The sequence below is a fragment of the Bos indicus x Bos taurus genome, chromosome 5 (assembly GCF_003369695.1).
Source record: "Bos indicus x Bos taurus breed Angus x Brahman F1 hybrid chromosome 5, Bos_hybrid_MaternalHap_v2.0, whole genome shotgun sequence".
Taxonomy (NCBI): Eukaryota; Metazoa; Chordata; class Mammalia; order Artiodactyla; family Bovidae; genus Bos; species Bos indicus x Bos taurus.
The window spans coordinates 90,061,788-90,087,736 of NC_040080.1; the positions used below are offsets into that span (position 1 = coordinate 90,061,788).

Here is a 25,949-nt window from a genome sequence, read left to right on the forward strand (position 1 = left end):
TGGTGGGCAGCCGTCTATGGGGTCGCACAGAGTCGGACGCGACTGAAGCGACTTAGCAGCAGCAGCAGCATAGTTCCTTTATCTGTGCAACATAATATCTATCTCACATCTTTATTCCTAAAATGAATTGGGCTCCTCACCTCACTATTTCACCACTTGGTGGGAGCCAGTCTCAAATGAAGCAACACTGGAGTCACGTGAGAAACACGTGTACAACGCACGAGGGCAGGGATTTACGGAGATCTGTTCACTTTTACTTTTTCTACTGCTATTTGCCCAGTGTCTGCACACTTCCTGGCACATTAACAGGTGTTCAAAATAAACAGCTGTTGAATGAGTGAATTAAAGTGCTAAAAATAACTATGCATTGAACAAAAAACGCTTTGCGAAGTGCAAAGATACCCCTATATTCGGAATGAATACTTGGGTCCCGCCTCTGGTCCTCAGAGCAAGCGCACGAGCCGCTCCATGCGCTTGGGCAGCCCAGCACGAAGGCCAAGAAGCGGAGGGCGGAGGTCGGAGGCCTGCAGGCAGGGCGGGAAAGCAGGGGAGTAGCGGGTGCGCGCTCAGGGGTCAAGCTCCACGTTCAGGCCGCGAGCTGCAGGCCTGCGTCGGCCCTCGTGCAGTCAGAGCCCGGAGCAGGCGTGCCCCGCCCCTAGTGGGCGGACCCCGGACCCGGCGGCGCGGGGGCGGGGCCTGGCTCTCCGCGCCGGGGGCGGGGCCGGACCCGGGCTCTCCGGGCCGGTGGAGGACCCGGCTGGTCGGTGGGAGCTACCGGAGCCCCGGCCACCAAGGGGTGCGACCCCCCACTGGCCCCGCCTTCCCGGCTGCGGTCAGCCAATCAGAGCGGCTTTTACTGGCGGGTGGGCCGAGCCGGCCCAGCTGCTCCGAGGCTCTGGCATGGTAACGTCCCCGCGCGGGGGTGGCGGGGCCCGGGGCGGTCCCACAGCGCCCCCGGCGGCCCGGGCCCGGGGCCAGGGGGGCAGGGAGGCCGCCAGGGGTACCCGGGACCCCGGGGCAGAGCGAGGGGAACGAGAGGTTAGGTAGAGGAGCCCAGGAAGGGGGAGGGGGCGGGGATTTGGGGGGGAAGGGGCGGGGGAGGCCATGATGGAGGATGGCGGGGGGGTGGGGGTGTTGAGGAGAACTGGAGTTGCGGGACTGGGTGAGGAAGGGGAAAGGATGAAGTGAAGGGTGCGTTTGTGGAGAAAGGTCGGGAAAGAACAGAAGGGCGAGAGACGTGGGAACCATGGGTCTAGGGGAAAGGGGGGGGTGCACAGTTTCCCCTCCTGGGATGTTTGGCGTGCGACAGGCCCCTTTCTCAGACTCACTACTTGCTCCCTTTGGAAGCCGTGGATACCCTCTAAGACCTCTTGAGACTCCGTCCTTCGTTTCCCCGCATAGTCTACTGATGTGAGGAGGGGGGTATTGTCTCCTGAGGAAGGAGACGTTTCTGGCCCCCACCCAGTGCTGGGTAGTCCAAGAAACGGGGAGAGCAGAAGCCCCTTTGTCCCAACCCTGGCTCTGCCGCCAAGACAGTCTGTAACAACTCTGTGTGACCTTGGGCAAGTCACTCACTACCTTTCTTTGGGCCTAAGATTTCCCATCGATTAAAAAAAAAAAAAAAAGGAAGATGCATAAGAAGGATATCCCAGATCTCTTTCTGCTCTTAAAATGGGGAGGTGCTTGAGGAGAGAGTTCAGGAGAATGGGTTCTAGGACTTGGGGAAGCAAAGGAAAGAAGGATGAAGATGGAGGCTAGGTCTTCAGCTGGGGCTGCAGAAAGTCCCCAGGGACATGAGGGGAGGGTAGGCACAAAGCAAGGCTGGGGCAGGCTAGCCAGCGCCTCTGGAATCCTGTTGGAGTGATGGGAAGACTGTAAATAAGACAAAGAGGTTGAAACTGAACCCAAGAAGGATGAAGACCAGAAGTAACATTCTGTTCATCAGGAGAGTGTGAGGTGATGGCAGGATTAGAAGCAGTGGAAAATATTTTCTAATATTTTGGGGAAGCAGAAAGAATAATAAGGCTGGTACAGGGGAGTGGGGACTAGGATGGCCTCGAAAACAGGGAGGGTGTGGCTGGTGCTGTTTGGGGCAGCTAAAGAAGGGCAGCTGGTGGATGTAGACCACAGGGGAATCAGCTGGTCTCTCAGCCTCCCTAATATCTTTCTTTTTGATGATTGCTCCCTCTTTCGGAAAAGTGTGCCTCCCCAGCCTTCATTTTCCAGCATAGAGCCCTTTAGGAAGTGAGGCAGAGCAGGCCAGCCTTGGGATCACCTGGCTGGCTGAGGATTTCAGGATTGTTTGAGAATTGGGGTAAAAAGAAAACAGGGGAATGAATTTGAATGTGAGAAATGCCTGTGGTACCATCATCCTTGCTTTGTGGAGTAGTTGAAAGCTTAGTCTTCTTCGGGGTCAGACTGCTTGGATTCCAGACTTGCCCCTGCCATTTAATCTTTTGGAACCGTGGTCAAGTTACTTGATCTCTCTGAACCTCAGTTTCTTTATCTGTAAAATAGGGATGATAACCTCTAAGATAGTTGCAAGGATTAAATGACTCTTTGTCATGGTATCTGGCTCATAATAAGCACTCAGTAAATATTAGCAATTAGGTGTTGGTTTTTTTTCCTCCTCCTTCCATTCTGTGTCTCTCCAGTCTTCTCCTTTTCTCCTTTTGTTCTTTTTTTCTAAATCTTCAGTTCTGAGATGTCCCCCACGAGTGAACACTGAGAAGAATTGATTGTATGGGGGTGGGGAGGAATGCTTCAGCTGGCCCAGGTGAACACATGATGATCAGATGATTGATTATCTCTTCATTGTCTGTCCCCACCCACAAATGTGTTTTTGTTCCAGGGAAGACACATGATGTGTTTCTCTTTCAGCCCCCTTTCCTATATCGTTTTCTCACACAAATTTCTTCTTCAGAGTCTCACCCAGAAGTGTAATAAGACTCAAAGTTATATAGGCACTGCATCAAGTGAGATAGGGGCAGGGGTGTTTCAGGAAAGAAAATATGCAGGTTGCACAGGGGAGACTCAAGGAAAGGAGGGCTTTGAATTTTTCACAGTAATTTATGTTCATACCGTTGCTCTCTCCTCTGTGGAAACTGTCCAAAACAGGCTAGTGTCTGGATCCTGGCCAGGAGTCTCCGTCCCGTTAAAGATGGTCATATAGAGTTAGTTTTTTTTAATTGTTTAGGTTTTCCCATGCTAGTATTTGATTCTAGTTCACTTTCCCCAGACACACAGACCTCTGCCAAACTGCCTCTCTCTCCATCACAGTCAGCTTTTACCCAAAGAGTTTATACAGATGTACCTGGGCACATACACACACATTTGTCTGTTTTAGGATATTCCAGTATGCAAAAATAAGGTTAGGGATGAGTCTGCATTTTGTCACAACACTTTGTATACAGGGCCCTGACTTGACATTCAGAAGAGACTTAAAAGGAGAAAACTCAATCCCTAAACGTGGGGAAACCCCGACCTGAGTAGCAAGACATGCAGTCCCATGTGGAACACCCAGCAGACATCCATAGAGTAGCATGTGACTCTGTGCAAAGTAGTTCAGTATTTATCCCGAGGAGACTGAGGTAGGAGGGTGTATGTGTGGAGGATAATCATAAAGGCCCAAAAGGAGGTGAATATCGGATCATCTTGAACAAAATAAGAGACAAAGCAGAATAAAAGAAACACATGGAGTAATCTAATACTTTCTGTGCAAAGAGGAGGAGGGAAGCCATGAATCAGGGTGAGCCAGAAGAATGTGGGATGGGTCTTGTTTAAAGGCTTTGAATGTCCGATGAAAGATTCTGTAGGGTGGGCAACGGGGAGCCACCACTGGTCTCCTAGCAAGAAAATGTTGGACTTCCTGGTTTAACCACGTGGGTCACAGAGAATATGCTAGAGTGAAAAAAAACAGAGCTCCTTCTTGTAAGGATTGTGTTTTTAAGGGAGTAGGCCTGGAGGGCAGATTGAATCCCGTCCTGGGACCCATTATTCCCCCCTTTTTCATCTGAGAAAAAATGCCTAGGGTAGTTGCCAGAGTCTCCTCCAGCTCTGACATTCAGTGTTCCCTAAATAACTGCTAGACCTTACTGATGGCTTTGTTTTGTGAACCTGCCAAGACCATTCAGTCATTAAGTTAAGAAATAATAGCATGTACTGTGAGCCAGTGGTGGTGGTGGTGAAATTACAATGGGCACAGGGTTCTGGGATGAGCAAAAACAAAGTCCTTGCCCCTTAAAATTTCTAGCCTAGGCTGGAAACTGGAGGTATCACATATTTCATTGATTCTGAGACTCACATCTTAACATTTCTGAAGTCAAGATGTGTCTTAAGATCAGTGGTGAAAGTTGCTCAGTCATGCCCAACTCTGCGACCCTGTGGACAGTAGCCTACCAAGCTCCTCTGTCCATGGGATTCTCCAGGCAAGAATACTGGAGTGGATTGCCATGCCCTTCTCCAGGGCCCTTTGCAACCCAGGGATCAAACCTGGGTCTCCCGCATTACAGGCCAGATTCTTTACTGTCTGAGCCACCAGGGAAGCCCAAAATCAGTGGAGTATTGTAATTTGGGCAGCATTTGTTTTTTATTAGTGCCACATAATAATACAATCAGATACAAACTGATACAATTTGTATCAGTTGTACAAATAACTAAAATTCCAGTGACTAATTGCTGAAGGGGAAGGTACATGGTGTATGAGAGTGTAAAAGAGGGCTCTGACTAGTCCGCTGGGTTGGAGAAAGCCTTTCCTGAAGAAATGATGATGACCAGATCTAAAGGTTATGGAGGCGGGGTGTGTGGAGTTGGAGGGAGCATTGCCCCAGGCAGAGGTGGGTGTCTTAGTTGGGAGGACTGCAAGAAGGAGCTCAACATGGGTGAGGAAGATAAGGCAGCTGGGAAGCAAACCTGCCACAGCCTCCCAGGCCCTGGAAGTGGGTTTGGGGACAGTGGGAAGCAATTAAAGAGTTTTAAGCAGAGGAGTAATGTAGCCTGCGGTTGGAGTGGATGTGGGGAGACCAGTCAGGAGGCCACTGAAGTAGGTCAGATTTTTTTTTTAAGTTGTAGGGTTGGAAAAGGAAACAGAAATAGATGGATTCGGGAAATCTTTAGGAAGTAAAATTAACTGGACTCACTGATGTATTCACAAGAAAGAGGGAGGTGTGGTGAGTGGCTCACAAATTTCTATCTTGGACAACTGTGTGGATGGTGGCATAGTCTCTGAGATGGGTAATCGTAGAGCCTGGTAGGACCCAGAGATGGTTATGTAGCCTCTGGGAGGCTGGGACCCTGAGGCAGGTTGGGTGGGAAAGTGTGGCACAGAGAGCTGGATTTCATCCTGAGTTGATTTGTTTCTCACTTCTAGTGCAAAAGGAGGTTTCAGGGGGCGGAGCAGGTCTGAATTCAGGGCTTAGAGTAGCTGAACCCCAAGAAAAGGTAATTTAAGTCGGAGTAGTTTGACTTACCCCCTCTCTTAGGACAAGATAAGCAGAGGGAAGGAAGGACAGGTGTTGCTGAAGTAGAGAGTAGAAGCATTGTTAAATACTGAGTCTTCCCAACATAGGGATAATTGGGAAAGTCGGGAAATTGGGTGGCAGTGAGCCAGCTCCCACCTTTACCTGGATCTCCTCCTCACCACCATACTCCCAGCACCTTCCAAGCAAGGAGGAAGGACAGAGCCTTTTAGCTGCATTTAAGTGCCCCAGGTTACTTAAAAACTGTTTTTGAATGGGTGAATCTAGCTATATTCAAAGTTACAGAGGGCAGATAGAGTTCTTTCTACCAGTGTCCTCATTCTCATTTCTTGTGTCATCTTTTGTTTCTGATTTTTATGCAAGCAATAAAACTTTGCTGCACTTTGCTTTTTTTCCCACTTGTTTATGTATCTTCCAGATTATAATCGAGACAGTGAGCCTCTTCATTCTTTTTATGACTGCATAGTAGTTCATCTTATGTTTGTGTAAAATTTTATAGTTCCTTACAGATATTTAGGCTGATTACAGTCTTCTGGTTTTATAAATAATGCTGCTCTGAAAATCTCGTACACACATGTAGGGCTATATCTATAGGATGAATTTTTAGAGCCATAAGATTCTATATAAATAGGATTTGTTCCTTCATTTGTTTATTCATTCACTTTATATATGTTGAGTACCTATTATGTGCCAGATGCTGTGGCAGGTACCAGGAATTCAGCTTTCAACAACTCAGATATGATCTCTGCCCCCATGGAATATGTGTAAGGGGAAGCACATATGCAGTCTAACATAATAATTACACAATTGTATACGTGAGGGAACTAAAAAGAGGATCAGAACAAATTGGACGTGCTTTAAATAGAGTCAGGAAGGCTTCTTAGAGCAAGTGATATTTAAGCTGAGAACTAAAGGATGAGATGTGGCTAGCCATTGGGTGTGGGACAGGGAGACCTAGGCTGTTCCAAGCCTCCTCCACTGGGATGAACCTAGAAGAGGCACAGGCTGCTGTCTTGATGGGGGCTGGGATGCAGAGCTAAAGAGGAGGGGATGGGAATGGAGCTGTCAAGGACAGTGAGTGACTAAAGATGAGGCCAGTTAGGGGAGGAGGCTGGTGGTAGTACTTAGGAAGGACTAATTGTGTTTAGAGGGCTTTGGGTTGAGTCTCTGTACTGGGTGAATTCAGGAAGGTGAACAGGAAAAGAGGCCACTTCCTTCCTGAATGGGAATGAGAGACCTCTGACTGACTGGAGGGAAGCGCAGCCTTGCCCACAGGCGGGAGGGTGGATGAAAAGCCTTGGAAAGAGTTGATCTGTCCCTGTAGTAGAACCTCCTCCATCTTTTCATGGCTTGGGCAAAATGGAAACTTCCAAACTACAGATGACTTTAATGGGGCTCAGCCAGCTGACTCTGGACTGGCAAAAGAACAGATCTATCGAGGGCTCAGAGTGGGAATGGGTAGGAAACTGGGCTTTGAGACTCTTCCTTTGAACTTTGTGCTCCTTTTTCATCCTCACCCCTCTGCTTCTCTTCTACAAAAGCCCATCTCTGCCCATCCGGGGTTCTATGACTTTTCTCTCCCTCAACAGTCGGTTCCCGATTCTGGTCCCCGGCCCCCAGCAGCGCCTGCCCCCTTCCCACCGGGGCCCCCCATGATGCCACCACCCTTCGTAAGTTTTATGTCTTTCCCTGGGCTTGGCTTTTCCAGCCTGCATCCCCAACTTCCTAGCCCCCAGCACTGCTGCATCGCCAGCACAGTTTTTGTGTAATGCCCCCTTCCTGTTGCCCTTGGTTGAGGGATGGTTTTGCTTGGGTCCATAACGTTGACAGTTCTCCCTTTGTCTTTTTGTCCTTGGGACACACGGGGGCTGGGGGAAGAAGTGAATGGGAAAAGACCCTCTTAAGTGTGAGGGCAGGGTGGGGCTCTCTCTCTCTTTCACTGCTCCTTGTCTGTATTCTTTTTTGTTCCTCCCCCAACATGGCTTGTGGGATCTCAGTTCCCCAACCAGGGACTGAACCCACGCCCTTGGCAGTGAAAGCTTGGAGTCCTAACCACTGGACTGCCAGGAAACTCCCCTTGTCTATATTTTTTAAATACGCCATGAAGTCAGGCTGGAATAGCAACTGGTGGTCATCAGTTGGGAAAAAAGGGATAGGAGGCAGAGGACTGGGAGATTGGGGACTGGACACCTGCCTTTGGCCCTGCATCTGAAAGGCCTCTCTGGAGAGAGTTGCTTAAGTGGTGGAGCCTTCCAGTCGCAGTCTGGTGGCAGTTCCATTTCTCTTTCCCCTCTCCCCTGCCTCTCAAGAAGCCGTTTGCTTGCCTCTTAGACCCAGAGGACCCCTGTTGTCAGTCTCAGTGGTGAGGAGGGAGGCAGTTTGATGCCTTTCAAACTGAAACTTTGGACTGTCTCAGAGCCAGTGTGAAGGGTTGGGTGGGAGATGAGTGGCTGTTTCCTGACAGGGGCAGAGCAGTGTCTCCTCTGCTCAGGCTCTCTTCCTTTCCTCGTTTGCAGATGCCTCCTCCAGGAATCCCCCCACCTTTTCCTCCAATGGGGCTCCCTCCCATGAGTCAGAGACCACCAGCCATCCCCCCCATGCCACCTGGCATCATGCCCCCAATGCTCCCACCGATGGGGGCACCACCACCACTCACACAGGTAATCTCCCCTGCTCCAGGGCCTCAGAAAACCCTGTCATCTCAGTTGCAGGTAGAGATGAAGGTGGATATCTGAACTGAACTTGAGAGTCTGGGGAGGAAGGGAGGGAAGGTGGGGCCAGGCCCACGTGAATTTGCCTGCTGAGTGGCTAGAGGCCACTCTGAGGCTCAGCTGAGCGCCCAGAGCCCAGTGTGTACCCTTGTGAGGGTCATGGCCCTGTCAGCATCTCTCAGGACTCTGTGTGGCCTGTGCTTGCCTTCACCTTAGTAGCTGGTTTCTGTCTCCTTTGTATCCACAGATACCAGGAATGGTACCTCCCATGATGCCAGGAATGCTGATGCCAGCAGTGCCTGTCACCGCAGCGGTAAGCACTGGGGGGCAGGAAGTGGGCTCTGCGCTGCAGCCCACCGGGTCTGACTTGGCGTACAGGGACGCGGCCTCCGTTCTCTCCCTCTTCTCATCACATCCACCCATGGCCCCGCTGCACTCCCCACACTGAGTCCTTCCAGCCACAAACTCAGCTCTTCTAGCTTCTCACTCGTCCCAAAAGGCACATACATCCTCTCATTATCCCCCTGCTATGCCCAGTTCCCTTAAGGAACACCTTCACTCCAGACACTGATCACTCTCACAGAGTTAGCACTGTGGACACGTGAATACAATTTCCTCTTCGCATCTTCTTTGTCTCTGGAGGAAGCGGCAGTACCTGGAGATCTCACTAAACCTTCTTGTGCTGCTGTTCAGCGTAGTAGAGTTGGGTAGGATGTGGCAGTTGGTACTTTCTGTGGAAGAGGTGGGCCATGGAGTCTCACTCAACAGAATACTCTCTTGAAAAAAGGAGCTGCCGTGCAGTTTCCTCCTGGGGTCCTAGAGCCATGGTCCCAGAGGGCGGGGGAAGCTTGTTAGGGAGCAGAGATCCCTGGGAGCAGGACACATGGATCCTGGCCTGGCCTGCTTCTTCATCCCCCATGGCCTGGGTCTTGGGGGCCACTGGGCTTGGCCCCAACCCTTCCCCCTCCTCTTTCTTCGGCAGACGGCTCCGGGTGCGGACACCGCCAGCTGTGAGTCTTCTGGGGGTCTGCTCCCCCCAGGCTCGGAGGTTGGGCGGGGAGAGGGACCATGGACTAGGGCCTACCCTGGATCATGCCTGTTGGGGTGCCAGGGATCCTGGGATGTGATGGGACCAGGGGAGATTTACTGGGGATGGAGTGTAAGGGAGGAATAGATGGGGATCAGATAATTGTTGGAACAAGGACTTAATAGGTTTCCTTTGGCTTCTTTTCTAGCTGCTGTGGCTGGGACAGGCCCTCCGGTAAGTTCTTTCCACTCAGGGGTCTCTGGGTAGGAGGCTAAAAGAGGTGCTAATGGTTAAATTTTGGGGATGAGGAGGAGAAGCTTTGGGAAAGGAGCTGTGACCACTGTTCTGTGCACCCTCCCCTCCCCTAGAGGGCCCTGTGGAGCGAGCATGTAGCCCCTGACGGGCGCATCTACTACTACAACGCTGACGACAAGCAGTCCGTGTGGGAGAAGCCCAGCGTGCTCAAGTCCAAGGCAGAGGTCCTGAATGGGGCTTTCTGGCTCTTTTTTTCAGCTGCCCTGACCCTTCCAAGTCCTTGGCCTCCCTTGAGTCTCTAACCATACTCATGGTTCCTCTAATCCTAAGATCCCTGACCGTTCCCCAACCTTCCTAGGATCTCAAGAAATCCACCTTTCCTCATCTTGAGCCAGGCCAGGTGGTACCTAAACACTTCTGTATACCCCCTCACTGGGTCCCCTCACTTAGCGCCCCCAACTGTGGCTGGCGGGTATGCCCAACCCACTGATGTTTCCTGGCCCATCCTCTTACAGCTCCTGCTGTCCCAGTGTCCCTGGAAAGAGTACAAGTCGGACACAGGCAAACCTTACTACTACAACAATCAGAGTAAGGAGTCCCGCTGGACCCGGCCCAAGGACCTGGATGACCTGGAGGGTGAGGAGGGGGTGGGCCCAAGCAGAGGCTCGGGGGCGTGACTCTGTGCTACCCTCTAACCACGTTATCCTTTCCTGTTGCAGCTCTAGTCAAACAAGAGGCTGCAGGGTAAGTGACTTGCTTGTCTTGCCTGCCCGTCCACCCATACGTGGGGCCTCCTGAGGGGTGGGAGTGGCCTCTCTCCACGATCTGTGCTCTGTGAGAGGAAGAGCCAGCTCTCATCTCCTTGTGGAGTGGTCTGCTCTGGCGCTAGTCCTTCACAGGATAGAGACCAGTCAGCCCCTGACCACACCTGTCTTTGCACTACTGGACACTGCCCTTCCGACCCACCTGCAGGAAACAGCAGCAGCCACAGGCACTACAGCCACAGCCTCCTCAGCCTCAGCCCGATCCCCCACCTGTGCCGCCAGGCCCCACCCTGCTGCCCACAGGCCTCCTAGAACCTGAGCCAGGTGGGAGTGAAGATTGCGCTGTGTCAGAGGCTGCCCAGCCCCTGGAACAGGGGTTCCTGCAGCAGCCAGAGGAGGGCCCCAGCAGGTGAGGGCTGCCTCCCATGGCATTCTAGACCTCAGGCTCCCACCTGGGTTCAACCCTTGACCTCTGCCAGGTTTCTCGGGAAAGGGGTGAAGATCTGGGCATGGCTTCTAATGAGCAGAAAAGGGCTTCCCTGGGGAACAAAGGGGTGTCCTGATCACACAGGGCACTGAAAACTATATGGACTTGGGGACACTGTGGCTGACTTCCCTTTGTACCCCAGTTCTGCTGGACAGCATCAGCCACCGCAGCAAGAGGAAGAAGAATCAAAACCGGAGCCGGAGAGGTCTGGCCTCAGTTGGAGCAACCGGGAGAAGGCAAAGCAGGCCTTCAAGGAGCTGCTGAGGGACAAGGTGCTGAGGGTGGGGCTCCCAGGGTAGCCCTGGAGGGGGCTGGAGGTGGGCAGAGCCCATGATCCCCGCCTGCTCCATTCCAGGCTGTCCCCTCCAATGCTTCGTGGGAACAGGCCATGAAGATGGTGGTCACTGACCCCCGTTACAGGTAGGCCTGGGCAGGCCCTCCAGACATTGTTCATGAGGGTGGCTGATCCACGGATTTCCTAAGAAACCCTGACGGGGTCAGAGTGAGGAGAGTGATAGATGGGTGAGCGTGCTGGGGAAGAGAAGCTGAAGAGCCTCCAGGAGGAGGGGAAGGGGATCATTCAATAAATGCTTGTTGAATTGAATTGATTTGAATTGAATTAATTGGGGAAAGGGGTTGGATAGGGCAGAGGCCTGACTGCAACTTGAGAACCCATAGCAAAAGGGCTCAGTATTAATAGTGTCTTAAGAGGCCTGTCTTGTTCCCTCATTGTCACCCCTCCCCATATGCCAGAGACCAACCTATCTTGCTTCCCTGTGCCCTTGGGGCCACTGCAGCCCGCTGTGCCCATGCGTGGACATTCAGTCAGTTCTGTGAGACCCATCCCCAGTGTGCCATGACCCTACTTTGTGGGCTGTGCGTTGTGGTTCAGGCTGACTCGTCTGTCCCCACCAAACTCCCACCCTGTCCACCCTAGTGCCTTGCCCAAACTGAGTGAGAAAAAGCAGGCATTCAATGCCTACAAAGCGCAGCGGGAGAAGGAGGAGAAGGAAGAGGCCCGGCTAAGAGCCAAGGAGGCCAAGCAGACCTTGCAGCATTTCCTGGAGCAGCATGAACGCATGACCTCCACTACCCGCTACCGGTCAGGGGGCCAGGCTGGGTTGGGGCCTGGGAACCCTGAGACCCCCATGGGCCCAGGCTCTGTTCTCTGCCTGCCTTCTCACAGCCCATATGCTCCACAGGCGGGCAGAACAGACCTTTGGGGAGCTGGAGGTCTGGGCTGTGGTCCCTGAGAGGGATCGAAAAGAGGTTTATGATGATGTCCTCTTCTTCCTGGCCAAGAAGGAGAAGGTAACAGCTACTGGGCTGGATCCATCAGCCCCAGTCTCATTAAGGCCTTCCATGTCTTGGCTTCCTTGTGGACCCGCCCATTCACTTGCTGCCCCAGGGTCCCAGCTTCTTACTCAGAAGCTGGTATGGCACATCCCCAGTTCATGCTTTGGGCCTACAACTTGGTCTGGGAGGACAGGAAGGTCTCTGAGGGTGTGGTCTGTAACCTGTGCTCCTTTCCCTTTCTGGAGTCAGAAAGGCCTTGAGTCTGGCCATCCCAGAGTTCCCAAGCCACCTGCCTTTACCTAGGTTCTCTGCCCAGGCCCACTTGTGTAGCTCTGCCCTGCCCTGCCTCACCCTAACCCCATGGCTCCCTAGGAACAGGCCAAGCAGCTGCGGCGCCGCAACATCCAGGCCCTGAAGAGCATCCTAGATGGGATGAGTAGTGTCAACTTCCAAACAACATGGTCCCAGGCCCAGCAGTACCTCATGGATAACCCCAGCTTTGCTCAGGACCATCAGCTGCAGAGTAAGCCTGGGTCTCCACTCCCTTCTCTCCCTTCCTTTTTCTTTCCTGACCCCCAGCACCTGCCTCACACTACTCCCCCTGCACCTCCTATCCCCTTGGACATCTAGGAGTCCCTTGCATGTAGTCCAGAACCTCTCTGGACTTGAGATCACAGGAGGATGCTTCAGGTCACCTCTCCCTCTAGGGTCTATAGTTAACCTGGATATTATGTGTTCTTGGGGGAACAGCACTGGGATAGGAATAATATTTGAAGATGACTTTTATAGCTCATGTGAATATGGTTTTAAATCATCTTGGTATGGTGGGCTGTAAATGGTCACACATGTGGCAATCAGCTGCTGTTGGCCTGTCATCATTTGCAGTATCTTCTGATATTCACCTTCTGAAGTTATATCAAAGCCTGGTTGATTCCCAGTCCAATAAAAAGTAAAACCTTAGATTCTGAGAAAACTGATTTCATATAGTGACTTCTAGTAACCAAATTCATAAGATCTGAATGCTTCTATTTAACACTTCATATAATCACTGAACCCTTTTCATGAACCATCATTCCAATAGCCTCTCCCAGGAGCCCCTGCTCCCCTCTCCCCACCACCCTGGATGTCCCCAACACCTGCAGGAGTAGCATCTTGGAAACTCTGGGGGTGCTGGGACTGAGAGGGTGTTCCCCTGGTGCGGTGCCTGCTGAGCCTCCTCTCTGTGGTTAGACATGGACAAGGAAGATGCGCTGATCTGCTTTGAGGAGCACATCCGAGCTTTGGAGAGGGAGGAGGAGGAGGAGCGAGAGCGAGCCCGACTTCGGGAGCGGCGCCAGCAGCGCAAGAACCGGGAAGCCTTCCAGGTATCTTTGCTGCTCTCTGAATCGGAACTCAGCTCTGCCCCGGACAGTCTCTTCACCCACACGCTGCCTCCTCTCGGCCAGGCCCACTGTTCTCCCTGTGCCCAGCCTGTCCTCGCTCCATGAGGGCTGTCTGTGCCTGCAGTTTTGCTCCTGCTGTGTCCCCTCAACTCTGGGCCAGCTCCTCTAGACTAGGTGTGCGTGCCACCCGGAAACTGCCAGCAGATGGCGCCCTAAAAGCAAGGCTCAGCAGCTTGGCCAGGTTTATTTCCCTTCACTGGGGAGCCAGACAGGCAGTTAGTTCATCCCCCGTCTTGGAGGTGGCACTGGTGGTGGTGGAGGAGGGGATTAGTTGGCTATAACACATGGGGAAGTGTGGGAGTCATGGGAAGGTAATGCTGCAGGCGCTGTTTCTTTGCCTCCCAGTCCAGCCTATTCTCATGTGGAGTCTGTCCCATTCTGTTTTACAGTCTGTGTTCACATTGCTCTCTGCCTCCCCATCTGTAACTCCTCATCTCTGCCTCCCTTGCCGGCATTTCCTCAGTCTGGTTGTTCCTGCCTCTCCCTGCCGTCTCTCCTCTCCCTGCCCAGGCTTTGACTTTGCCTCCCTCCCTCTCTCACCCTCCCTGTAACTGGCCTCTTCCCTGCTTAGACCTTCCTGGATGAGCTGCACGAGACAGGGCAGCTGCACTCCATGTCCACCTGGATGGAGCTGTACCCAGCGGTCAGCACTGATATCCGCTTTGCCAACATGCTGGGCCAGCCGGGTAAGGCAGCTGGGCTCTCCCTTCTCTGGCCTGGCTTCCTGCCCTGCCAGTCTCTCTGCACTCCCACTCCTTGGTCCTGTCCTCAACCCTACCCTCAGGCCTTGGGAAGCTGCCGCCGCCAGGCCCCCCTCCCTCCCTCCCCCACAGGCTCCACCCCTCTGGACTTGTTCAAGTTCTATGTGGAAGAGTTGAAGGCACGATTCCATGATGAGAAGAAGATCATAAAGGACATCCTTAAGGTGAGGGAGGCCTGGGGCTGTGGATGGATGCAGGCTGGATGCAGGGCTGCTCCCAGGACAGGGCTCCCTGATAAATCCTGTTTTGTGGGAGCATTGCAACTCAGTTCAGGAGATAGCTATTGTGATCCTTTCTTTATACAGAAATGAACAAGATACAATTTCTGCCTAGAAGGAGCTCAGGGTCTAATAGGAAGAGAGACATGGCAAGTAGATAGACATTACAGAGGGGCAAGGGTTATTATTACAGAGATGAGAATCAGAAGAATTGCCATTTAAACTGCACCTCTAAGAATGAGGAGGTGGGGGAGGATGGAGGCCAGGGGTGTAGGGTGCCGCAGGAGCAAAGAGGAGCAGGAAGCACAACTAGTCATAAACTAGTTTCACACAAGTATTCTCCTTCTGCCTGTACAGTGTTTTAGAAAAACCTGGAATTTGTTGCTAACATTTTAAAATCAAGAGATTACAATTAAAATCTGGATCTTCAGCATCTCTTGGAAATTTGCATTATCTAGCAGCGCTAGGTTGGCTTTGAGAAGCATTCAGTGGGCTAAAGCTGAGATACTAAGGCTTTTTAGAAGGGGCATATCCTCCTTATCTGTCCTAACTCCTCCCTGTCACATCCGAGAGCAAAGTCACCTACAATTTACCATCTCCATGCTGGAGAGTTCCTCAGTATTCATGTCTATCAAAGAGGAAAAAGTGAGTGATGGACTGAGAGAGCCCTGTGTTTCGGAAAAGATAACAAAGAGAAGCATATTTCTTTGTGGAGATAAAGACTCTTCTCATGAGTTTCGGGGAGCAGTGTGCACCGTGGTTAGGAACAAGACTGTGAAGGCCGACTGTGGGGTTGAAAGTCCATCTTAACCACTTAGAAGTTTTGCGACTTTGAGCAGATTACTTAATTTTTCTGAGCGTGTTTCCTCATCTGAAAAGTGGGGAATATTCCCCCAAACTTCACCTGATTATCAGCAGGAGTAACTTGGTACCCGAGATGAAGAAGGTCTCAGAATAAAGCTAGGAATGTCTCACTGCACACACGTTTCTTTTAAGTCCCATGTCTTGCCTTAAAATTCATGCAGGCGCTGTACTTTAATACCGTAACACTTACCTGTTAATATTTTAAAATTACTTACCATTAGGTAACATATATTGTATTGTCCTGTGGCCTCCTCTATTTCTCTATACCCCAGTTGGGAAGGAGAGCCCTGCATATAAAATTCTTTGAATGCTAAAATAAGGAAATTGGATTTTTATCTTGTAAGTAATGGGGAGGCGGGGAATGATGTCTTGGAAAAGCCCCAGTGGTGGTGTAGAGCCCTGCCCGCAGCCAGAGCACTTGTATGCGCAGGGATGGAGTGGTAGGGAGACAGGACTTGAGGCCTCAGGACGCAGAAAGTGATAGTGGCAAGTGATTCAGGTCAGTTCTGAGCTTGAGTCATCCTCTTCTGACTCACCCCTAGACTGCTCCCTTGCTGTTGGGGCCCTTGGGAGAAAAGTCTGGGCAGCCGTGGACTCTCGAGGCAGGGTTTGAAGTGTGAGGGGTGAGCAGAGAGACCAGGCAGGAGCTGCTGTGTGGTCTAGGTGGGGATGGCCGGTGAGCACAGCTGGGGTGCTCCAGTTGCTTCTGAAACTCCCGAGGTTGGCTCACGGGGGCCTTGGGACAAGCCGGAGGGGGCGGGGTGGAGGGACTTTTTGCTCCTTCCTTTATTTTCAAGTATAACTGCTTGTTTCTCTTATGGAATGAGGGTTCTACTTAAGATTTTTATTTAAAAAAAAAAGCATCTGCTGATTTAAAAAAAGGGTTTCAAACCAGTAGGCTAGACTCACTCAGAAGTAGAACTGACACATTTGTGTGTGTGTGTGAAATTGAGGGAAGGAAGGAGTGAGTTGGAGATAGCAGGGGTGGATTGATGGTAAGGATTAAGCAGGAAGAACAGGGCTGGAGAAAACAGGAATTCCATTTGGGAAATTGTTCTCATAAAGCAACCAGGGGCAGGGAGGAATAGAGCAAATACCATATTTTAAATATGATAATCGCATAAGGTAGAAATATCTTATCCAGGAAGAGTTAAATTTTATTGGACACTTAACTTTTAACCCCTCAGTGGCTGGTACTGCTGACAGGCCTGTAGGAGCCCTATCCTTGCTGAGGCCTGTCTCTCCACACCTCCTGAGGACAGTCTTTGGTCAGTTCCCCTTCCTGTTGCCCCCTTTTGGGCTCCTGCCTCTGGAAGGGAGGTGAACCCAGGGCCCTGAGGCCATCTACCCGCCAGGCAGACTGTGGACTGTGATGACACTCCACATCCCATAGGGTAATGCAGAGTCCTGAACTCGGAGAAGCTAAAAGTCAGAAGATCTGGGCCCATCCATGGGAGTGGGGAGTGGAGTATGGGGTGGGGGCTCCCAGAAAATGAATTATCTTGGGATCTGCTGAACTTGAAGTGTCTGTGAAATATCCAGTCTAGAATGGGTCTGAAAGTCAGGAGAGAGGTGAGGGGTGGGATTGCTAGGAACAGTGTGGGACAGGCACATAAGACAAGAGAGGTGGTAAAAGGGGTCGGAGACAGGCGGGGACCCTGGAGAAGGAAGGACTGCAGAAGTGAACAGAGGCTAGAAGACTGAGGACTCAGAAGGGGTCCCTGGAGTTCTTAGGACATGAGCAACCTCTAGGGGAACAGCGTCCATGAAGAGGGTAAAATGAGTGCAGCACAGGCTTTAGTTATATAACTCCTGGCTGTTTATTGGTTGAGACCTCTGCAAGTTATATAGTGTCTCTGAGCCTCAGTTTCCTTATCTGTAAAATGAGGATAATATAAATGCAAGGTCATGAAGTTAAATGATAACATTTGTAGTATCTTGCTCATTAGTAGGTTTAATAAATGTTTTCCTTTGTGCTACATTTAAAGATTGTGAAACAGAGAGACAGAAGCAGAGGTTATTAGCTTGAGGAAGGTGAGAGCAGGGTGGAAAGGGTATTCCAGGTTAAGTGAGGTGCGTACTTGACAGAAGGAACCAATGAAGAGGTGAGATCGAAGTCTGCAGTTCCCTAAGCGAGAGAGATGTATGTCTGAGAAGAGCTGGAGAGCATGGGCTGAGGAATCCCTCTTGGAAGCAGCAGGAAGAGTATGCCTCTGCCGTCAGCAGGGGGCCAGAGCAGGTTCCGGATGAGCAGAGGTAGTAGAAGGGAACCTGGGCCTCTGCCTCAGACCTCACGCTTCAGTGGCTCCACTTTCCACTGAGTCGTCTTGGGCCAAGTGAGACAACTCTCCTACAGCCTGCTCACTGGCGTGTTGTGAGGCTTAGGTGAGAAGCACAGCGCCTAGTCCATGGTGCTTTATAGTGTGACGTGTCCTTAATAATGCTGGGGAGATGTACAGCTGATGGCCTTTATTTTTCATGATTGTGGGTATAGTGCTTAAAAGTAGGGACTTCATCATTAGAAAGACCTGGGGTAGAATTCTTGTCCAGCCATATGTTAGCCTTGAAGACCTTGGGCAGTTACTCTAGTTTCTCTCAACCTTGGTTTCTTCTTCCACATAAAATTAGGACCTGTGCTTTAGTTCAGATACGTGAGGATTAAATGAGATAATGTGTGTGAGGCACTCAGCATGGTACCTGGTACATAGTAAGCACTCATAAACACAGCCGTAGATGTTGACTAAGAAAGAATACAGGGAACTTATGACCCAGCAATGGCTCAAGCTTAAGCCAAAGGGACAAAGAATCAGTTGTCAGAAACACAGGCATCTATCAGACGGAGAACATGTACCTTGAACACCTACCCGTGATCCAGCCTTGCCAGTTCCCTGTGACAGCTAAGCCAAGGGCTGGTATGGGAGGTTTAATTATCAGATGGGGGAGGACTTGAATGACTTGGTCTCCGAAGTGCATCCCCGTCCTGTGGATCCCTTCCGGGGGAGGGGGCTACTTGAGCATCTGTAGTCTGACCCGTGCCTGCCCTGGAGGCAGCCAACTTCAGGTTCAGGCCTGTGGTGCCCCCCTGCTTCATGCGCTGCTGTGCCCACAGGACCGGGGCTTCTGCGTGGAGGTGAACACAGCCTTCGAGGACTTCGCCCACGTCATAAGCTTTGACAAGAGGGCTGCTGCGCTGGATGCAGGCAACATCAAGCTGACTTTCAATAGTGTGAGGGGCCGCGCGGGGTGGGGCTGTAGCCAGGGCTCCGTTCTCAAGCTCGTCCCTTGCTCTGGTTCCGTTCCTTCTCACGCACTGCCCCAGTGTGACTCTGCCCCCAGTCCAGGAGTGATAGTAGGAGCTCAGACCCCAACTTCCCACACACCCTCTCTTGAGTGACCCTACCCTGTGCCCTGTCGCCCTCAGCTGCTGGAGAAAGCAGAGGCGCGCGAGAGAGAGCGGGAGAAGGAGGAGGCCCGGCGGCTGCGGCGCAGGGAAGCTGCCTTCCGAAGCATGCTGAGGCAGGCTGTGCCTGCTCTGGAGCTGGGCACGGCCTGGGAAGAGGTCAGGACTGCAGCCTGGCATCAAACACCACCCCCTCAGTCCTGAGGGCAGCAGTGCTTCTCCACCACTGGGGGCCCACCCCAGTCGTAGCACAGCTCGGGGCCAGCTTCGGCGCCCTTCCTTCCTTCCTCTGCCCCAGCCCTGCCCTGTGCTCACGGCGGCCTCCACGTTGTGCTGGGGCTGGTCTGATCAGCAGTGCTCTCCTGTTCAAGGTCCGTGAGCGCTTTGTGTGCGACTCAGCCTTTGAGCAGATCACCCTGGAGTCGGAGCGGATCCGGCTCTTTCGGGAGTTCCTGCAGGTACTGGAGGTGAGGCAGAGCTTCTGGTCCTCTATATCTGCCCCAGACTGGTGAACACATGAAGCTAGCTTAACAGTAGCCTCAGTAACCTCTCAACCCCACGCTCTCCTTTCCTTGACAACTAAGGAAGGGGAGGTCTCACGGTGCCCTGGAACCACCCAAGGCCCTAGCCTCAGAGGAGGCAGCAAAACCTCTGGGACACAGGGTCCTTCCTGGGGCTAACCTTGGTGCCTTCCTCACCCTCCCTTCTGCCTCCACCAGACGGAATGCCAGCACCTCCACAGCAAAGGCCGGAAACACGGCAGAAAGGGCAAGAAGCACCATCGCAAGCGTTCCCACTCGCCTTCAGTGAGTTGGCGGGTAGGAAGGATGTGGGGTGAGGCTGGACTACCTGGGGGAAATAAGAACCACTTCTCTTGCTTTCCCCATATATCACCTCCCCTGGAGGAAGACTGGGAGATTCCTTTGGTCTTGGATTTTCCTGTCCCCAGTTCCCAGACTCGAGGGCTTCTGGAGCCCAGCGCCCCTCTGTGCTGACTTGTATCTGCTCATCTACCCAGGGCTCTGAGTCAGGAGATGAGGAGCTGCCCCCACCCTCTCTCCGGCCCCCCAAGCGGAGGCGACGGAACCCCTCGGAGTCAGGCTCTGAGCCCTCTTCCTCACTTGATTCTGTTGAAAGTGGGGGTGCTGCCCTTGGAGGACGGGGTTCCCCCTCCTCTCGCCTTCTCCTTGGATCAGGTAAGTAGTTGGGAGCTGGAGGGGAGGCCTTAGGGGAGCCCCACCCCTGAGGGTGGAGGTGGTGGGGAGGGCTGCACCTGTCAGAGAGTAAGAACTTCCCGTCCCTGCCCAGGCAGGAAGCGGAGAGAAGGAAGGAGGACTGGACTGAGACTTCCTCAGACAGGTCCCTGCCTGTGAAGAATGAGCAGAAAAAAGGATGAGGCCTCCCTTTTCCCGTGGGACTTAGTGGGAATTTTTCCATCTCCAGATCATGGTCTTCGGAAAGCCAAGAAACCAAAAAAGAAAACTAAGAAGAGAAGACACAAGTCGGTGCGTAGAGAAGGAACTTGCGTCCAAGTCTCTGCTATTTTATGAGATATCTTCATGTCTTCACCCGCCTCCCGGGCCGTCCTCCACAGAACTGAGGAGGTGGGCTCTGGGCTCTTACAGAATAGTCCTGAGAGCGAGACAGACCCTGAGGAGAAAGCTGCCAAGGAGAGTGATGAGAAAGAACCGGAACAGGACAAGGACAGGGACCTCCGGCGGGCAGAGCTCCCTAACCGCCCCCCAGCCTTTGGAGTCAAGAAGGAGAAGGTGAGAGAGGCAGGCACCCGGCCCCCGCCCGGTCAGCGCGCTGCCCAGGCCCTCGGGGAAGCCGTGGGTGAGCTGTGCCTTTGCTCCACCAGACGGGCTGGGACACGTCGGAAAGCGAGCTGAGTGAGGGTGAGCTGGAAAGACGGCGGCGGACGCTCTTGCAGCAGCTGGACGACCACCAGTGACCTGACACGCCACCGTGCCTCGGGTCTGCGTGAGGCTGTGGCTGAGTTCACCCTCGCTGTCTGCCCCAGACTTCTTCTTTAGTTGGGTCTGTGTCCACTTTTTCTCAAGTATCCCCAACCCCAACCCACCATTTCTGGCATCTCCCAAGGTGCTTGTGGTGTTCAAGGGTCCCCTCAACTTCCCGGACAACTAGTGCAGTCCTTGCCCTCAGTCTCAGACCAGCGATTGGTGGTGAATGCCATGTGGGTGGTGCCAGTAGATAAAATGTGAGATGGGGCCCCCAGAACAAGTGGCAGGCTGGTGGACACAGCCTGGGCGGCAGGGGCAGGTCCTTAGCCGCTAGCATCAGGGCCTGCTCCCGCCTGCCCAGGCCCTGGGGCTCCACCACCCCTGGGGCCCAGCATATGTGTGTTTTGTTTTGGTTTTGTTTTTTAAATGACAATATTTATAACGTGGCCAGTGGCTCTTTTGTCTTGTCCTTGGGCTTGGTACTGGGGGCAGGCTGGGGACCAGACAGGTACACGCATGGCCAGCAGGGGGCACTGGTGCCTCATGGGAGGCCTGCCTCCCTGTGTGAGGTTGGCGCCCATCTAAACAGATTCTCCTTGCCCAGGCTTCTGCAGTCACCTCCCCCAAGCATGGCAGCTTGACCCAGCCTCCTTTCTGTCCCTGTGGCTTGCTGCTGCTTAGTCACATCAGTCGTGTCCAATTCTGTGTGACCCTATGGACTGCAGCCTGCCAGGCTCCTCTGTCCATGGGCTTCTCTAGGCAAGAATACTGGAGTGGGTTGCCATGCCCTTCTCCAGGGGATCTTCCCCACCCAGGGACTGAACCTACGTCTCCTGCATCGCAGGCAGATTCTTTACTGCTGAGCCACCAGGGAAGCCCCCCTGTGGCTTAGGTCAGCCTAAATGGCCGATGTAGCCCCTATGCTCAGAAAAAGGAGACAGAGTCAGGCCTGGTATTTCAAGCCTTTGTTGAGAGAAGGAAGGTTTGGGGGTTTATATACAAGAGAGAAGGAAGTGGTACATGTACAAAAAGGAGTGGGCCCCTGTGTTCCCTTCAGGGACTGAGAAGAAACTGGCAGGGGATGGAGAAAACAGCTGAGACCACCATGACCCTGCCCCCTGCCAGCAAAACCTAGCTGGGAAAAATGAGGATGCTGTTGGCACATCCTTTGTCTTGCTGTCTCCAGGTTGGGGAAGAGGAAACGACCCCTCTGCTCACATTGGCAAGGACAGAGTCAGCCTTGACTGCAAAGGGCCATGGGCAGGGAGTGTGGGATCGCTCCTCCTCGTCACTAGGGCACAGCTGGGCAGGCCCAGGCTTAGGAGGGCCTTGCTCCTGGTAGAAGGAGACCTGAGGCTGGCAGGGTCCAGGGCTTGCTAAGCTTGGACACTCCTAGATCACAGCTGACCACTGGGATTCAAAAAGTAAGGGGAAAAAAGAAGGGATACTTGCTTTCTCCTCTCCTCCCTCTGCCTCTAGTGACGGCGGGCCTAGGTGCCCGTGGCCTAGCTTAAAGCTGGAAATGGTTTTTCTAGCCCTGAGCTGGCTCTTGAGGAAATGAAGTTGAAGACCTTGGGAGCAAAGTGCAGTGCTGGAGGCACCAGGGAAGTGCCAGGCCCTGAAAGGCCTAGTGCCCACAGAGGTGGCAGGCAAGCTGCAGCTTTGAGAGCTGGGATGGACTGAGAGCAGCACAGCCCTCTGCTGGGCCCTTGGACAGCTGCAGGGCTTCAGGTGCACTGGCTGGACCTGCAGGACTCCGAGGGTTGAAGTGCTTCTGCTTCCAGGAGGGTCTCAGTGGGGGCCTGGAGCCCGAGGGGGACCAGCGGGTGGTGCAGCACTCCTGGCTGGATGGCGAACGACGAGGGGCTGGTGGTGGAGGCCTGTGGGGAAGACAAGAGGCCTGTGAACAGGCAGGGAGGCTGGGCCAGGCCCACCTTCTGTAGGCCCAGCCCCACAGGCAGGTCTAGCGAAGAGCCAGCCGTGAGGCTGATGAGTGAGATTAAAAGAGGCTGGAGTGGACAGTCAGGGTGGACTCTGCATGTTCAGAAGAATAGGCGGGGGTACTAGAGGTCACTAGGGAATGGCAGAAACAAGGTAGACTCAGCAAGAGCTAGAAGCTGGGAAGAGATGCCAGGCAGACTGGATATCAGGATACAGGTCAAGGGTCATCTGATGTCCCTGGGCAGAAGCCACTGCCAGAGCTCATTTGAGGAGGCAAGGACAACGGACACCCAGGCCCAGGACTGGAGCTGCTCAGCCTCAGTAATCAGAGGTGGCGCCTGGTCCTGCCTATTTGGACAGCTCCCTACCCCTTGGGTCTTAGTAGAAGCCAGGACAGCATTAGTGGGAGAGCACCACTTCCCTGAGGGTACATGCAGGGGATCAGTCACGCTTCTCAGAGCATGGGGCATGCAAGGGAAGAAGTATGTGTCCCCCGTCACCACGAGGCTGCCAGAGGATGGTTCCAAATCATGCAGGAGAGGAGGTGCCTGTGGGTCCCAGCAGGAGTGCTGGGAGGTGGGCATGCAGAGGGCAGCTGTGGTGCCCAGTACCTGTCAAGGGCCCCAGCCTTGGGGGTTAACAGTTTGACTCATCATGGTGGGCTGCATCACAGAAGAAGCGTGAGCCCCGCTTGGCAGTACGAGCCGTGAAAGGGACACTCTTCAGCACTGTGGCCCAGGAGAGAGACACAGTGGTCAGGCCCCATGGGGGTGGGGTGGGAGGAGGCCCAAAGGGCTATGGGAGGGGTTTGGGAGCCACCCAGCGGCCAGGCGTCAGGAAGGGCAAAGGGCCCACCTGTGATGATGTCCTCAATGGTACCATCCTTCCCCTCGTAAACAGGCCGGTGCTCCTTGGCTTGGCGCCGCCTCAACTCTGCAATCAGCTCCTGCTGCTGCCACTTGTTCCGCTGAGATGGGGTCTAGGGCCGAGCATTTGAAGGGGAAGGGAGTCAGCACTAACGCTCCATGGGGCTGGTTCCTGCCTCAAGATGCACTCAGACCCGCTCACCAGCACCCCACCCCCATGGCCTGGGAGTCCCCTCTTGTAGGCCCTCTCCCCAGCCCGTGGACTCTAGCTAGCATCAGGCCCTCTGGGTGGTCTTGGGGCTCCAGCTGTCTGCTCCACCCTCCACCTAAGCCTTTGCCCTGTTCTCCAGGCCCCAGCTCTTGGTCCCACCCACCTTGGCATCCAGTTTCTTGGCTTCCTGAGCCAGCTGCTTCTCCCGCATTACCTCCTCCTGTTTCTTTCGGGCTTCGTTCTCTTGTTCTGCTTCCTAAGAACCAAGAAAGATGGTGTGTGTGTGTGTGCATTGAGGATGGTGTGTGTATAAGGATGGTGTTTGTGTGTGTGTGTGGAAGATGGTGTGTGTGTATAAGGATGGTATGTGTGTATAAGGATGGTGTGTGTGTGTATAAGGATGGTGTGTGTGTGTTGAGGGTGTGTGTGTTTAAGGATGGTGTGTATGTGTGCTGAGGCTCACACAGGCTATGAGGGGAGGAGCTGACACTGAGGGTGGAGAGTGGGTGTCAGTGGGACCAGCAACCCCAGGTGGCCACCCTCTGGAGGGGTACTTCCTGCCCCAAACAATGACAGGAAGGGCCTGGGCCCCCACCCTGCCCACCAGTTCACAGCTAGGAGGCCTGTGGCCAGCTTCCATTGATCCCTCCCAGGACTCAGAGGAGGAGATGAAAAAGGCCCAGACTTGAAGCCCAGCCCTCTCTCCCCCTACCCGATTTCTCTGAGGCAGACGCCTCTTTAAAAACCTCTCTTCTACTCACCTTGTAAGAACGAATGAATCGGACAAACACTGGGAAAAATACAGAAGGAGGTGTGGTCTTGGGACTCTCACCGAAGTAGCGTACTACCGCATTGTAGGCTTCCTGGGGAAGGGGTGGGCAGAAGGGGTCAGCCTGGTGGGGAAGGGGAAGCCAGCTCCCACCAGGGACCAGTCAGGACCAAGGAGAGGCAACAACGCCCCCCCCCCTCCCCCAGCCCCTGTGGGAGGGAAAAGAACAAGGGCTCCCAGAGCCCCCTGGAGTATGTGTCTCCAGAGGCAGCTGCCTGCCACCACAGTGCAACCCCTGCCCCCTAATCAGCCAGCCAGCTGCCTGACGAAAGTTCTCTGAGCCAAGAGCCAGAACCACGCTGCTTCTACACGCCTCCACCCTATGCTCACCTCGGCCGTCTTGGCGTCACGCTGGAGCTTATCCAGTTTGCCTTCGTTGGTGCTAAGGAAGTTGCGCAGGACGCTGTTGTCATGTATGCTGCATTCCCGCCGGATCAGCTCCATGCCCCGGCCCAGCTCCTTCACGTCCAGCAGCACATTCTCCAGGGACACTGTGGTCACCAGAGCCCGGGCTGAGGACTACAGCCCTCCCCGCAGCGGGGACTAGCTTGGTTCCTCACGCCCTGCTTCCAGAGCTCCCACATGGATGGAGAGGGGCACACCAAGCTAGCCAGGCTCTTACAGGGCGGGCAAGGAGAAGGAGTGGAGGCTGTGGGCTCGTGACCCTCCAGATAGCCAAGGAAGCTGAGCCAGAGACTGCTGGGCTCCAACACAGAGCTGCCCCAGGCCTGCCCCGGTTTCAGGAGCAGGACAAAAATAACAGCGACCCTATGTCTGTGGGGGGCTTCACACACATCACAGAGACATGCAGGCTCCAGGGCCAGCCTGTGGGGGCAAAGAGCCATGGCTGCCTTTCTCTACCAGCTCCCATAGCACCCAGGTGGGCAGGGCCGGGTGGGGCAAGGGGCCTGTAGGAAGGCGCTCTCTGGGGTGGCCCCTGCCCATGGCCCCAGCGGAAAGCTTTGAAATATCAGAAAGAAAAGCCAGAAAGAAAGGCACCCAAGCGTCTTCTCCTCATAGCTTCTGGGGATTGTCCTGGGCTCTCACCTGCAGCGGCTTTCTCCACAAAGTGCAGCTCGTGCCAAAAGTTAGCCAGGTCTGGGTACTTCTCCTTCACCGTCAGGGCGATGAAATGAAGCAGGGTCATCTTCCTGTCGGTGGACTTGGTGTCCAGCAGCTGGTCGAGGGGGGCAAAGGGCAACGCAACAGGTCTGAACACCTGGGCTCCACAGCTGCCCCTCAAGCTCCCTGGCTCCGTGTCACCCCTACCCTCTTACCAGATCCAGGCTCTGGAGCTTGAAGCCATACACAGCTCCCCGCTTGCTGCTGTTCATATAGTTCCCCAGCGCAAGTATGATCTGTCCAGAGGTGCACCAGAGGGACTCAGGGCAGGCCTTCCTCTCTGTACAGCTCCAGCCCCACCCAGGACCTGGGGA

The 25,949-nt window shown here is 53.6% G+C and overlaps 2 protein-coding genes across 16 annotated transcripts in view; one reads left to right on the plus strand and one right to left on the minus strand.

Moving 5' to 3' along the window:
* The first annotated feature begins 721 nt into the window (after window positions 1-721).
* Window positions 722-21,112, plus strand: PRPF40B (pre-mRNA processing factor 40 homolog B). 10 transcript variants are annotated; one of them, XM_027542783.1, is made up of 27 exons: window positions 724-903; window positions 7,067-7,147; window positions 7,994-8,137; window positions 8,436-8,501; window positions 9,171-9,198; window positions 9,424-9,449; window positions 9,584-9,694; window positions 9,986-10,106; window positions 10,190-10,214; window positions 10,443-10,643; window positions 10,864-10,993; window positions 11,077-11,141; window positions 11,659-11,823; window positions 11,924-12,032; window positions 12,390-12,540; window positions 13,248-13,381; window positions 14,031-14,145; window positions 14,293-14,384; window positions 18,412-18,528; window positions 18,724-18,861; window positions 19,074-19,169; window positions 19,422-19,520; window positions 19,721-19,898; window positions 20,011-20,061; window positions 20,146-20,207; window positions 20,328-20,471; window positions 20,564-21,112. In XM_027542783.1, the coding sequence occupies exons 1-27, from the start codon at window positions 901-903 to the stop codon at window positions 20,654-20,656; spliced, it is 2,745 nt and encodes a 914-aa protein (XP_027398584.1). In that variant the 5' UTR covers window positions 724-900; the 3' UTR covers window positions 20,657-21,112. The 10 variants fall into 10 exon arrangements, with proteins under 10 accessions (XP_027398583.1, XP_027398576.1, XP_027398578.1 ...); XM_027542784.1 differs by having other exon boundaries at window positions 725-903; window positions 19,422-19,508; XM_027542775.1 differs by having other exon boundaries at window positions 723-903; window positions 14,031-14,384.
* A 504-nt stretch (window positions 21,113-21,616) lies between these two features.
* The window catches only part of FMNL3 (formin like 3), a 51,514-nt gene continuing 47,181 nt past the window's right edge, over window positions 21,617-25,949 (minus strand). For 4 of the 6 annotated variants that reach the window (XM_027542786.1, XM_027542787.1, XM_027542792.1 and 1 more), the window contains 8 exons: window positions 25,791-25,871; window positions 25,561-25,690; window positions 24,844-25,004; window positions 24,446-24,547; window positions 23,848-23,940; window positions 23,463-23,586; window positions 23,219-23,335; window positions 21,617-22,546 (listed from right to left, as the gene is read on the minus strand). In XM_027542786.1, the coding sequence (XP_027398587.1) occupies window positions 23,244-23,335; window positions 23,463-23,586; window positions 23,848-23,940; window positions 24,446-24,547; window positions 24,844-25,004; window positions 25,561-25,690; window positions 25,791-25,871 (783 nt within the window). In that variant the 3' untranslated portion in view covers window positions 21,617-22,546; window positions 23,219-23,243. The remainder of the gene's footprint in view (window positions 22,547-23,218; window positions 23,336-23,462; window positions 23,587-23,847; window positions 23,941-24,445; window positions 24,548-24,843; window positions 25,005-25,560; window positions 25,691-25,790; window positions 25,872-25,949) is intronic. The other 2 variants (XM_027542791.1, XM_027542788.1) reach the window with 1 other exon arrangement.